We start from the raw sequence: 15,041 nt of genomic DNA, 5'->3' as shown, positions 1-15,041 counted from the left end.
GGAGCAAGCCCTTGTAATACTTTGTAGGTTAGCAGTAAAACCTTGAAATCAGCCCTTGCCTTGACAGGAAGCCAGTGTAGGTAGGCTAGCACTGGAGTAATATGATCATATTTTTTGGTTCTAGTCAGGATTCTAGCAGCCGTATTTAGCACTAACTGAAGTTTATTTAGTGCTTTATCCGGGTAGCCGAAAGTAGAGCATTGCAGTAGTCTAACCTAGAAGTAACAAAAGCATGGATTAATTTTTCTGCATCATTTTTGGACAGAAAGTTTCTGATTTTTGCAATGTTACGTAGATGGAAAAAAGCTGTCCTTGAAACAGTCTTGATATGTTCGTCAAAAGAGAGATCAGGGTCCAGAGTAACGCAGAGGTCCTTCAGTTTTATTTGAGATGACTGTACAACCATTAAGATTAATTGTCAGATTCAACAAAAGATATCTTTGCTTCTTGGGACCTAGAACAAGCATCTCTGTTTTGTCTGAGTTTAAAAGTAGAAAGTTTGCAGCCATCCATTTCCTTATGTCTGAAACACAGGCTTCTAGCGAGTGCAATTTTGGGGCTTCACCATGTTTCATTGAAATGTACAGCTGTGTGTCATCCGCATAGCAGTGAAAGTTAACATTATGTTTTCGAATGACATCCCCAAGAGGTAAAATATATAGTGAAAACAATAGTGGTCCTAAAACGGAACCTTGAGGAACACCGAAATTTACAGTTGGTTTGTCAGAGGACAAACCATTCACAGAGACAAACTGATATCTTTCCGACAGATAAGATCTAAACCAGATCAGAACTTGTCCGTGTAGACCAATTAGGGTTTCCAATCTCTCCAAAAGAATGTGGTGATCGATGGTATCAAAAGCAGAACTAAGGTCTAGGAGCACGAGGACAGATGCAGAGCCTCGGTCTGATGCCATTAAAAGGTCATTTACCACCTTCACAAGTGCAGTCTCAGTGCTATGATGGGGTCTAAAACCAGACTGGAGCATTTCGTATACATTGTTTGTCTCCAGGCTGCGCAACAGCCCTTTCTACCATTTTTGACAGGAATGGAAGATTCGATATAGGCCAATAGTTTTTTTATATTTTCTGGGTCAAGGTTTGGCTTTTTCAAGAGAGGCTTTATTACTGCCACTTTTAGTGAGTTTGGTACACATCCGGTGGATAGAGAGCCGTTTATTATGTTCAACATAGGAGAGCCAAGCACAGGAAGCAGCTCTTTCAGTAGTTTAGTTGGAATAGGGTCCAGTATGCAGCTTGAAGGTTTAGAGGCCATGATTATTTTCATCATTGTGTCAATAGATATAGTACTAAAACACTTGAGTGTCTCTCTTGATCCTAGGTCCTGGCAGAGTTGTGCAGACTCAGGACAACTGAGCTTTGAAGGAATACGCAGATTTAAAGAGTCGTCCGTGAATCTGCTTTCTAATAATCATGATCTTTTCCTCAAAGAAGTTCATGAATTTATTACTGCTGAAGTGAAAGCAATCCTCTCTTGGGGAATGCTGCTTTTTAGTTAGCTTTGCGACAGTATCAAAAAGGAATTTCGGATTGTTCTTATTTTCCTCAATTAAGTTGGAAATTTAGGATGATCGAGCAGCAGTAAGGGCTCTTCGATACTGCACGGTACTGTCTTTCCAAGCTAGTCGGAAGACTTCCAGTTTGGTGTGGCGCTATTTCCTTTCCAATTTTCTGGAAGCTTGCTTCAGAGCTCGGTTATTTTCTCTGTACCAGGGAGCTAGTTTCTTATGAGAAATGTTTTTAGTTTTTAGGGGTGCAACTACATCTAGGGTATTGCGCAATGTTAAGTTGAGTTCCTCAGTTAGGTGGTAAACTGATTTTTGTCCTCTAATGTCCTTGGGTAGACAGAGGGAGTCTGGAAGGACATCAAGGAATCTTTGTGTTGTCTGCGATTTATAGCACAACTTTTGATGTTCCTTGGTTGGGGTCTGAGCAGATTATTTGTTGCAATTGCAAACATAATAAAATGGTGGTCCGATAGTCCAGGATTATGAGGAAAAACATTAAGATCCACAACATTTATTCCATGGGACAAAACTAGGTCCAGAGTATGACTGTGACAGTGAGTAGGTCCAGAGACATGTTGGACAAAACCACTGAGTCGATGATGGCTCCGAAAGCCTTTTGGAGTGGGTCTGTGGACTTTTCCATGTGAATATTAAAGTCACCAAAGACTAGAATATTATCTGCTATGACTACAAGGTCCGATAGGAATTCAGGGAACTCAATGAGGAACGCTGTAATATGGCCCAGGAGGCCTGTAAACAGTAGCTATAAAAAGTGATTGAGAAGGCTGCATAGATTTCATGACTAGAAGCTCCAAATTTCATCTTTTTTTTTTGTAAATTGAAATTTGCTATCGTAAATGTTAGCAACACCTCCGCCTTTGCGGGATGCACGAGGGATATGGTCACTAGTGTAGCCAGGAGGTGAGGCCTCATTTATAACACGGTAAATTCATCAGGCTTAAGCCATGTTTCAGTCAGGCCAATCACATCAAGATTATGATCAGTGATTAGTTAATTGACTATAATTGCCTTTGAAGTAAGGGATCTAACATTAAGTAGTCCTATTTTGAGATGTGAGGTATCGCGATCTCTTTCAATAATGACAGGAATGGAGGAGGTCTTTAATCCTAGTGAGATTGCTAAGGCGAACACCGCCATGTTTAGTTTTGCCCAACCTAGGTCGAGGCACAGACACGGTCTCAATGGGGATAGCTGAGCTGACTACACTGACTGTGCTAGTGGCAGACTCCACTATGCTGGCAGGCTGGCTAACAGCCTGCTGCCTGGCCTGCACCCTATTTCATTGTGGAGCCATTGTGGAGCAAGAGGAGTTAGAGCCCTGTCCATGTTGGTAGATAAGATAAGATCACCCCTCCAGCTAGGGTGGAGTCCGTCACTCCTCAGCAGGTCAGGCTTGGTCCTGTTTGTGGGTGAGTCCCAGAAAGAGGGCCAATTATCTACAAATTCTATCTTTTGGGATGGGCAGAAAACAGTTTTCAACCAGTGATTGAGTTGTGAGACTCTGCTGTAGAACTCATCACTCCCCCTAACTGGGAGGGGGCCAGAGACAATTTCTCGAAGAGCCGACACATCTTACTAGCTGATTTACACCCTGAAGCTATGTTGCGCCTGGTGATCTCTGACTGTTTCACCCTAACATCGTTGGTGCCGACGTGGATAACAATATCTCTATACTCTCCAGTTTTAGCTTTAGCCAGCACCATCTTCAGATTAGCCTTAACGTTGGTAGGCCTGCCCCCTGGTAAACAGTGTATGATCGCTGGATGATTCGTTTTAAGTCTAATACTGCGGGTAATGGAGTCGCCAATGACTAGAGTTTTCAATTTGTCAGAGCTAATGATGGGAAGCTTCGGCATCTCAGACCCCGTAACGGGAGGAGTAGAGACAAGAGAAGGCTCGGCCTCTGACTCCGACTCGTTGCTTAATGGGGAAAACCGGTTGAAAGTTTCTGTCAGGCTGAATGAGCGACACCGGTTGAGTATTCCTACAGCATTTCCCTCCAGAAACCGTGAGAAAGTTGTCCGGCTGCGGGGACCGTGCCAGGGGATTTATACTAACGTTACTATCTGTACTTACTGGTGGCACAGACGCTGTTTCATCCTTTCCTACACTGAAATTACCCTTGCCTAATGATTGTGTCTGAAGCTGGGCTTGCAGCACAGCTATCCTCGCCGTAAGGCGATCGTTCTCCTGTATATTATGAGTACAGCGACTGCAATTAGACGGCATCATGTTAATGTTACTACTTAGCTTCGGCTGTTGGAGGTCCTGACGAACCATGTCCAGATAAAGCGTCAGGAGTGAAAAAGTTGAATGAAAAAAAAAGTTTCCTAATCCTCATTGTGGCTAGCTTCACAACACATAACCCAGTCCGGTCGAGCCTCACTAGCCAGATGAAGCTAGCAGGCAGTTTATTAACTTTGGGCAACAGGGTTAAGTAGCTGGCTAGCTATTTATTTTCATGAACTGAAGTTCAATTTCAATAGGAGAACAACAAGTGGCTACCTAGCTAGTACTTAATCACAAGGATTCCTTAATCATTGCTAAGAATAATGAAAATGACTGCAGTTTCTACTGGTCATTGTTTTCAGGCTGGTTGTATTGGTGCTAGCTAGGTACCAAGCTAAAGCTAGTTAACTACCCCAGAGGTTGCGTTCAAACATATAATGCTTTATTACCAACGTGGTATTGTAATACATCATTCGAGGCCGGTGTTTGCTTGTTTGCAGACATTGCTACTGCTTTGACACTGCTACTGATAGTAGTGGTGGCGCTTGGCTTGTACGTGCAAATTCAGAACACACAACATTCTATAAAAAGAACTGTGTTATTTGACGTGTCAAAGACTTATTTAACGCGTTAAATAGTGTTATTGTCAAATAGTGTTATTTTACGTGTATCTTTTTTGACATGTAAAGACCCAAACGGCGTTCCATAGTATGTTGTGAAGCTAATAACAGTGACGCTATCTGTGTAACTCCGGTAGGGCAACATCTGAAAAATAGCGCACTTGGTAGTGTGTACCGGTGCTCAACCAGTCGGTCGAGAACGGTTGATTGTCAAGGATATTGTATTCCATTATCTTGGCCTTAATGGATTTTGCCTTTGAGCTGTCTTGCTGAAATGTTCTTACTCTTTCAAATGACTGCTCGATTTGTTGACTGCTCGATCCACACAGCAGAAATTGTCAGACATTGTCATAGGTTAGGAATTCTGTGTTGCACTTGTAGCGCAAAATTTTATGTGGCGTCATTACGTCATCTACCTACATTATATAGGTATGCACGTCAGCTTTGACATCGATTTTGCACATCGGCGTTACACTAGACATCGGGCCGATACTGATGTTGGCATTTTTAGCTAATATCGGCCGATTCCAATATGTTCACCAATATATTGTGCATCCCTATTAAAAATAATGTAATTGAACTTAGCTGAATAAAATAAAATATATTATCCCCATTAAGGAGCGAGTAAGCATATGAAATGGCTAAGTTGAGCGTAAATGTGAGCTTTTGAAACGGGTCCTATATGCTAGATTTGGAGTTTTTTGGCAACTTTAGTTGGGAATGATACAAACCTTACAATGTCTTAGAAATCAAAACATAAAAAAGCTTGCGCACTGTTCCTTGCCTCAGGCTGCACATGCTGTTCTCTCAAGTGATGATATCTTCAGCCATCAGACTGTTCTCAATTGAATCTTGGCCTTTACTAATATGTAACATTTGTTTCTGTTTAGGATGGCCCATTACCAAATGGGCAGGAACATGGGGAATAAAACATGTCATCCTTATGCACGCAAATAGCTTTTTCAATCATGCCTGGTAGGCAACGTTTATTTCACTCCACCCATCAACCACTGAGGAGCCTGCAGCCTCTCGCTGCGCGACAAAAAAGACTATAGCGATTCTCCATCTTCAAGTTTATCGTTTATTTGCTTATTAGGGTACCTAAGATTTGATTATAAACATTGATTGACTTGTTTGGATAAGTTTATTGGTAACGTTTGGGATTCATTTTGTATGCATTTTGAAGGAAGGAAACCGAGTGGATTATTGACTGAAGCGCGCCAGCTAAACTGAGTTTTTATGGATATAAAGAATGACTTTATCGAATGAAAGGACTATTTGTAATGTAACTGGGACCTTTTGGAGTGCCAACAGAAGATGTTCTTCAAAGGTAAGGCATATATTATATCGCTATTTCTGACTTTCGTGTCGCAACTCCCTGGTTGAAAATGATTTGTTATGCATTTGTGTGCTGGGCACTGTCCTCAGATAATCACATGGTTTGCTTTCGCCGTAAAGCCTTTTTGAAATCTGACACGGCAGCTGGATTAACTTCTTGGCGCACCCATCCCGTTATAGCGGGATCATTTTCGTCAACATCCGCTGAATTGCAGAGCGCCAAATTCAAATGAAATGTTCATGAAATCACAAGTGCAATGTAGCAAAACACAGTTTAGCTTGTTGTTAATCCACCTGGCGTGTCAGATAAAAAAAGAAAGAAGCTTTACAGTGAAAGCAAACAAAGTGTTTATGTGAGGACATCTCTCTCAGCAGACAAAACATTACCAACAGCTAGCAGCAAAGTAGATTGGTCACAAAAGTCAGAAAAGCAATAAAATTAATCGCTTACCTTTGAGGATCTTCGGATGTTTGCACTCAGTTACACTCCCAGTTACACAATAAATCTTCCGTTTGTTCGATAAAGATTATTTTTATATCCAAAAACCTCCATTTGGTTGGCGCGTATTGTTTAGTAATCCACAGGCTCGTGCAGGTCATGACGGGCAGACGAAAATTCCAAATAGTATCCGTAAAGTTTGTAGAAACATGTCAAACGTTTTTTATAATCAATCCTCAGGTTGTTTTTACGATAATATTTCAACCGGACCGTAGCTTTTTCAATAGGAGAGAGAGAGAGAAAATGTCTGCTCCAAGCCGTTGCGCATGCAAAACTCTGGTGACACCAAGCCATCCACTGACGCGATGTGATTGTTTGCGCTCATTTTTCAGAATAAATGTCTGAAACTATATCTAAAGACTGTTCACGCCATGTGGAAGCCATAGGGAAAGGAATCTGGTTGATATCCCTTTAAATGGAGGGAAGGCATGCAATGGAACAGGGAGTTTTCAAAATAAGAGGCTGGATTTTCCTCAGGTTTTCGCCTGCAATATCAGTTCTGTTATACTCATAGACAATATTTTGACAGTTTTGGAAACTTTAGTGTTTTCTATGCATATTCTAGCTTCTGTTTCATTTGGGTACGTTTTTCATCCAAACATCAAAATACTGCCCCCTACACTCAACAGGTTAACAACAAGTTAAGCTTTATTTTGATGTATTGCACTTGTGATTTCATGGAAGTTTAATATTTATAGTAATTTAATTTGAATTTGGCGCTCTGCAATTTCACCGGAAGGTGTCGAAATAATCCGCAAGAAGTTAAGGTGGACTGGTATAATAATACAGTCCATACTTAAAGGCGATACTATAATTTTTATTTTTAATTCTAGACCATGGGTGGGCAACTCCAGTCCTTGAGGGCCTGATTGGTGTCACTTTTTCTCCACCCCTAGCAAACACAGCTGATTAATCAAATTGAATTCTAAACTGAAGATCATGATTAGGTAATTATTGGAGTCGGGTGTGTTAGCTGGAACTGGGGCAAAACTGTGACACCAATCAGGCACTCAAAGACTGGAATTGCCCAGCTCTGGCATAGACCATGGGTCACCAACCTTTTCTAGCATGAGAGCTACTATAAAAAAATGTTACATGTCGCGAGCTACAATTTCTTCATTTTTTTCTATAGCTTTCAAAGTCTAGCTAGTTCTCCTCTCCCCTTCCGGGTCCTTTCTGTCAATATACCTGGTAAAATAATGGTTAATAAACAACTGCAAAGGGGCCCTATAAAATCTGTAAATTTCCCAAATTATGTTAATTTTTTTCACTCTTAAAATTACAATTGTTCATAGAGAACCAATGAAATTGGATGTTCTGAGTCCACGTCAAATCTTAAATCACATCGGTATCTAAAATGGAGCCGGAAGAAATGGCAGCAGTTTTACGGACGTCTAACCAATTGTGCTATTATGTGGGGGTTTTTGCTTTATTTGTAACTTATTTTGTACATAATGTTTCTGCCACCATATTTTACGGCAAAAAAATAAGATTAGATTTTTTCTTCAACAAGCAGGAAGCACAGGATATACTGCGAACACCCAACAAGGCCGACATCCCCGTTATTGGAAAGAGAGACGCAGGTACAGAGGAAACAGAGTGGGGTGCCTCGTAAGGATCCGGAGAAGGCGAGTGGGAAAGCTTCCGTTACCGTCAATATTACTCGCCAAAGTACAATCATTGGAAAATGAATTAGACGAGGTACGATCATGAATATCCTACCAACGGGACATCAAAAACTGTAGCATCTTATGTCTCATGGAATCGTGGCTGAATGATGACATGGACATTCAGCTAGAAGGATATACGCTGCACCGGCTAGATAGAACAGCACACTCCAGTAAGACGAGGGAGAGGCATATGGTCCGTGCATATTTGTAAACAACAGCTGGTGCACAAAATCTAAGGAAGTGTCTAGATTTTGCTCGCCTGAAGTAGAGTTTCTTACGATAAACTGTAGACCACACTAGTTGCAAAGAGAGTTTTCAATGTATACTTTTCGTTTACCATCGCAGATGGACACTGGCACTAAGACCGCACTCAGTCAGCTGTATAAGGTAATAAGCAAACAGGAAACCACTCACCCAGAGGCGGCGCTCCTAGTGTCCGGGAACTTTAATGCAGGGAAACTTAAATCAGTTTTACCTCATTTCTATCAACATAGGGGAAAGAAATCTAGATCACCTATACTCCACACACAGAGACGCATACAAAGCTCTTCCTCACCCTCCATTTGGTAAATCTGACCACAATTCTATTCTCCTGATTCCTGCTTACAAGCAAACATTAAAGCAAGAAGCACCAGTGACTCGGTCTATAAAAAAGTGGTCAAATGAAGCAGATGCTAAACTACAGGACTGTTTTGCTATCACAGACTGGAAGCCATGGATTACAGGCAACATTCGCACTGAGCTAAAAGGTAGAGCTGCCGCTTTCAAGGTGTGGGACTAACCCAGAAGCTTATAAGAAATCCTGCTATGCCCTCTGACGAACCATCAAACAGGCAAAGCTCCAATAAAGGGCTAAGATTGAATCGTACTACACCGGCTCCAATGCTCATCTTATGTGGCAGGGCTTGCAAACTATTACAAACTACAAAGAGAAGCACAGCCGTGAGCTGCCCAGTAACACGAGCCTACCAGACCAGCTAAATCACTTTATGCTCTCTTCGAGGCAAGCAACACCGAGGCATGCATGAGAGAATCAGCTGTTGCGGACGACTGTGTGATCGCGCTCTCCGTAGCCGACATGAGTAAGACCTTTAAACAGGTCAACATTCACAAGGCCGCGGGGCCAGGCGGATTACCAAGTCTTGTGCTCAGGGCATGTGCTGACCAACTGGCAGGTGTCTTGACTGACATTTTCAACTTGTCCCTGAATGAGTCTGTAATATCAACACGTTTCAAGCAGACCACCATAGTCGCTGTGCCCAAGAACACAAAGACAACCTGCCTAAATGACTACAGACCCGTAGCACTCACGTCCGTAGCCATGAAGTGCCTTGAAAGGCTGGTAATGGCTCACATCAACACCATTATCCCAGAAAACCTAGACCCACTCCAATTTGCATACCACCCAAACAGATCCACAGATGATGCAATCTCTATTGCACTCCACACTGCCCTTTCCCACCTGGACAAAAGGAACACCTACGTGAGAATGCTATTCATTGACTACAACTCAGCGTTCAACACCATAGTACCCTCAAAGCTCATCACTAAGCTAAGGATCCTGTTACTAAACACCTCCCTCTGCAACTGGATCCTGGACTTCCTGACGGGCCGCCCCCAGGTGGTGAGGGTAGGTGGCAACACATCTGCCACGCTGATCCTCAACACGTGGGCCCCTCAGGGCCAGCCTATAGGGAGGTTTGCAGACGACACAACAGTGGTAGGCCTGATCACCGACAACGACGAGACAGCCTATAGGGAGGAGGTCAGAGACCTGGCCGGGTGGTGCCAGAAGAACAACCTATCCCTCAACGTAACCAAGACTAAGGAGATGATTGTGGACTACAGGAAAAGGAGGAATGAGCATGCCCTCATTCTCATCAACGGGGCTGTAGTGGAGCAGGTTGAGAGCTTCAAGTTCCTTGGTGTCCATATCACCAACAAACTAGAATGGTCCAAACACACCAGGATAGTCATAAAGAGGGCACAACAAAGCCTATTCCCCCTCAGGAAACTATAAAGATTTGGCATGGGTGCTCAGATCCTCAAAAGGTTTTACAGCTGTAACATTGAGAACATCTGGTTGCATCACTGCCTGGTACTGCAACTGCTTGGCCTCCGACCACAAGGCACTACAGAGGGTAGTGCGTACAGCCCAGTACATCACTGGGGCTAAGCTACCTGCCATCCAGGACCTCAGAGGAAAGCCTTAAAAATTGTCAAAGATCCCACCCTCCCCAGTCAGACTGTTCTCTCTACTACCACATGGCAAGTGGTACCGGAGCGCCAAGTCTAGGACCAAAAGGCTCCTCAACAGCTTTTACCCCCAAGCCATAAGACTCCTGAACAGGTAATCAAATGGCTACCCAGACTATTTGCTGTGTGTGTGTGTGTGTGTGTGTGTGCGGTGTGTGTGTGTGTGTGTGTGTGTCCCAACCCCTCTTTACACTGCTGCTACTCTATGTTTACCATATATGCAGTCACTTTAACCATACCCACATGTACATACTACATCAATTAGCCGGACTAACTGGTGTCACGCCCTGATCTTTTTCACCTGTTCCTGTTATTGTCTCCACCCCCTCCAGGTGTCGCTTATTTTTCCCAGTGTATTTATCCCTGTGTTTCCGATCTCTCTGTGCCAGTTCGGCTTGTATGTTTAGTCAAATCAACCAGCGTGTTTTTTTCCCGTACTCCTTTTGCTATTCTCCTTTTTCTAGTCCTCCCGGTTTTGACCCTTGCCTGTTTCTGGACTCTGTACCCACCTGCCTGACCATTTCTGCCTGCCTTGACCACGAGCCTGTCCCTTTTTGCCTGTCCTCGACCATTCTCTTGCTTACCCCTTTGGATTATTTAACAAAGTAAGACTCCAACCATCTGCCTCCTGTGTCTGCATCTGGGTCTCGCCTTGATAACCGGTGCCTGTATATAGCCTCGCTACTGTTATAGCCTTGCTACTGTATATTGCCTCGCTACTGTTATTATTCACTGTCTTTTTACTGTTGTTTTTTATTTCCTTATCTATTGTTCACCTAATACCTATTTTTTTTACTTAAAAATTATACTGTTGGTTCGTGCCTGTAAGTATGCATTTCACTGTAAGGTCTACCTACACCTGTTGTATTCGGCGCACGTGACAAATAAACTTTGATTTGATTTGAAGACACATTTTTGGTGAGTGTTTATTCCCCTTTAATTGCTCATCTGGCCCTTTAATTGGGCATGTAGCGAGTGAGGAATGTGTCATCTATTGTGCTGGTCTAGCGATGGTTCTCTACAGCTGCTTCTCATTTCGTGGTAAAGTTTGCAAATAGCAAATAATAGATACAAATTATGCTTACTCATGATATACTTCTGCCAGGTAAGCCTACTTTGCGGTTAATATTTATTTGAGAAGGTTTTGGGGAAAGTATTTCTGTCAACCCACAAGACGGTTATAACATCAACTGGCTATACACAGAGTGATAGACAAAAGGGCGCACCACACAGACCCGACACAATCAATTTTGCATGAAAATACTTGGCAGATATTGTCTTAATTTTTATTTATTTTTTTACCAATAGTGGCTAACCAGGGGTGGGATAATGTTGCGTTGATTAGCTGGGAGCTTGCGGTGTCTGAGACTTGTGACATTTGTTTTTGACGAGCTACTCATAGGTGGGCTGCGAACTACTGGTAGCTCGTGATTGACCTGCTGGAAACCCCCCCGTTATTTTAATTCAGGTTTTATTTTTTGTGCTTGGGCTTTAAAACAACATCCATGACGACCATGTTTTCCACTAAGTTTCAACCTGTTGTTGAACTTCTTTCTTCAAATTGATCATCACAGTGAGTTGGGTTAAAGGGACAATAGAGCTCTGAATATCAGGCCATTAGCGACCTGATGGTCATTAGCAAGTTGGGCACTACCAAGCATGTCCAGAGTGCATAAGAGATTACCCTGACTCAACGATCACGTGGAATTTTACTGCGGTCATGACTCATGACTGCCAGTGTGGCACCCTTACAAAAAAAGATTGCAGTTTTTAAAGTACATTAACTCCAGTCGACTGGTATTTTGGAGGCAGTAATTGCAGAATAACTGCAGTGTACTGCACTGTAACTGCAATTACACTGCAAAATTACTGTAGTAAAAAAAAAAAGTGTTATTTTGGACGCAGTATTTGCAACATACTGCAGTTATTGTACTGCAGTTATACTGCACTCTGATTGCAATCTTTTTTCGTAAGGGCAGTAATACAGTCACAGCAACAGCCTTAGTGGAATGGGATTTTTGGAGTAGAGGACAGCTTTTGGTAAAATAAAATCCTTGCCGGTCTCACTTCCATTCAAGGGGGCTATAGCAAAGTTTTAGCCTTTTGTCTTTAAATGTTGTGAAAGCAAGGAATGTATCCCTTGCTAGATAGAGTAAGTTAGCTGGCAGCATGTCTAGCTGGCTAAAAACATAGCAGGCTAGCTAACATTTTTAGCTTCCCACATCCCCATGTGAAATAATGTGATTTATAATATAAAAATATGCCCTGGCAAATATTCGTACTTGGTGTAACCTAAACATTGTCCCAGTTTGACATGCTACTTGTGTATTTATTCCCTTATTTAAAAATAGAACGTCATGTTTTGTTCTGGGAGAAAAAGCACATGGCTAGCTAGTTAGCTACAGCAGGTTCTACTATTTCACAATAGCCTGTAATCACTAGTTATTACTTCTAAACAAAATACCTTTTTGAGTGGATAATTTTTTTGTTTACTGTTTGAACAGTCGCTGAAATTATATTTGGTTATCAATGAAAAATAGTCTACTTTGATGAATAGCCTATAGATAAGATCAAGGAACCAAGCGAGAACACTGCCCCTACGACTGCGGAAGGAATGATATGGCGTGTCTCAATTTCCATGTAGTAAAAAATCATGTTGAATGCCGGAGCATATTACAAGGAGCCGCCCCTTTTGTGACGAAAAAGGACATGGCAACACTCAGAATCTTTCGTCTGCGTAGAGCTTGTAGTACATTTTAGTGCACTAACTCCGCTCTCTGTGCTTCTCCTACTCTTCCACCCTCAACTCAACACCCTCCCCTTTTCACATAAGCCAACGAGGACCCCCTGTCAAAGGTATGTCGGACAGACGGTTTATTTGTTTGTTTCCTTCCCACTTTTTGTTTTTCGTCTGTCTCATTTCACCCAGGTCACCCTCCCAAATACAGCAGCGATCCGAAGCTGGGCAGCCACACCCCGACCTCCCCCTCCAGCTGTCTCACTGTCTCCCCGGCACCCGAGTGGCCCAACACAGGGGGGATCTTCCCCTTCCATGTCCATCCCCACCACACTCTCCCCCTGCCCAGCCCCAGCTCTGGGGATGTAAGTAGCAGCTGGAGAGAGCACAGCAGCCTGGACTTTCTGGGGCTCTATCCTAACATACTGACTTCACCTACTCTTGCCCCTCCCTTTTTATATTGGTGGTATTGTCCACAGGCTGTTACAAATACTTTAGTGGAGTTGAAATGTCCCAGTACCTCACGTCTAAAGACCTAGACAAGTACAGACATGTTTTTATTGATTTTTATTGACTGTCTGAACCTTCATTTTTGATGCAATCTTACAAAGTGAACAGTACTCCTCGCCTCAAATTCAGTACTCCCCCTACTCTCAAAAAGGAACAAGTGATACAGCCTGAGTGAAATTGTTACTTTACCTATATTATTTTTAAGTAGGATCAGTTAGATTAGATCTTTTAAATGCCATTACAAACATACTGCAGTATTAAAGTAGTTTATTACATACTTTAAACTATATTTTTCAAATAGGAAATGCAGAATGGTATTCACAATGGCTTTTAGAATGAGCTTTTCCATTTCAGTGTTGGAATTACACACATTATTTATTTAAGTGTTACCTTTTAAAACAACACAGAAACTGTAATATGATTGGATGATCCTCAAATCAACACACGGCCCCTCTGCCCTGCCTCTGCACACGTGATTGGTCAGGCCTAGACAGGCAGAGAAACTGATTGGTGCAATTCATCCTGACAGGGAGACATCCATGAGGATTTCTGCACTGTGTGCAGACGCAGTGGCCAGTTGCTCATGTGTGACACATGCTCACGTGTCTATCACCTGGACTGCCTGGACCCACCCCTGAAAACCATTCCTAAAGGCATGTGGATCTGTCCCAAATGTCAAGAGCAGGTAAACGCAGCACCCACAATCGAGGGGCTTGGCCCAGCAGTCCAGTGGTTCAGCAGTATAGATCTGAGAATTTGGCTACTCTTTCAAAGTGGATAATCTATTGACATTGGCAGAGACATAGTTTTCCCCTCAGGCTTTCATCAGCTAGTCCTTATTTCTAGGTGAAAACATTACGACGATATGACTGTTCCTTCCTTTGAAAGCTTCAACATGATTCAGTATTGTTTTAAGTAATTCTTTCCCATTCATTTTGTTAGTGGAGGATGGCATCTTACACTCCCATCTGATTCATTTTGTTTGTTCTTTGTGACATCTCCAAAGGATGACCACAGCATTGTTTTCTTCCACGTCTAGGTAATGTCATGACTTTGCAATCACAATACAACAAAGCTGTGCTCTTCTCTCCAGATTTTGAAAACAGAAGATTCAATTCAATGGCCAGGAACATTGGCTATTGTTCATTCCTATATCGCCTATAAAGAAGGTAGGAATAGCACACTAAAAACCTTGTGCCTTGACAAACATCAAATGTGTGGCTCCGTTTCAGTCAGATTTTTTTTTTTTAAGTCTCACCGTTGTCTGTGTGTTGTTTCTGTTTCCTAAAAGCTAAAGAAGAGGAGAAACAAAAACTAATGAAGTGGAGTGCTGAACTGAAACTGGAGCGAGAACAGTTGGAACAAGGGGTCAACCAACTCAGTAACTCCATAACGGTAAGCTCCATAGTAACCGCAAAACACCTTCATAAGCGAGTTGTTTTCAGATGGATGTACTGAAATAGATGGAAGTATTTGAGATCTTGAATAATAGTGTGGCTTAGGTCATTTACGCAACTACCCCTATTGCTTACCCTGCGTTGATGCTCTCTTAGCTTATGTCATGTTATATCCAGGCTTTTATCACAACCGGCTGTGATTGGGAGTCCCATAGGGCGGCACAAAATGTCATAG

The 15,041-nt window shown here is 42.5% G+C and overlaps 1 protein-coding gene across 5 annotated transcripts in view; it reads left to right on the top strand.

The window, feature by feature from the left end:
• The window catches only part of LOC115109729 (PHD finger protein 21A-like), a 109,263-nt gene that overhangs the window by 83,247 nt on the left and 10,975 nt on the right, over window positions 1-15,041 (top strand). For all 5 annotated transcript variants that reach the window (XM_029635009.2, XM_029635006.2, XM_029635008.2 and 2 more), the window contains 4 exons: window positions 13,092-13,264; window positions 13,939-14,094; window positions 14,503-14,578; window positions 14,701-14,804. In XM_029635009.2, the coding sequence (XP_029490869.2) occupies window positions 13,092-13,264; window positions 13,939-14,094; window positions 14,503-14,578; window positions 14,701-14,804 (509 nt within the window). The remainder of the gene's footprint in view (window positions 1-13,091; window positions 13,265-13,938; window positions 14,095-14,502; window positions 14,579-14,700; window positions 14,805-15,041) is intronic.

The sequence above is a fragment of the Oncorhynchus nerka genome, linkage group LG25 (assembly GCF_034236695.1).
Source record: "Oncorhynchus nerka isolate Pitt River linkage group LG25, Oner_Uvic_2.0, whole genome shotgun sequence".
NCBI lineage: Eukaryota > Metazoa > Chordata > Actinopteri > Salmoniformes > Salmonidae > Oncorhynchus > Oncorhynchus nerka.
Note: the sequence above shows the minus strand (reverse complement) of the source record. Positions and strands in the feature narration are given on the sequence as shown.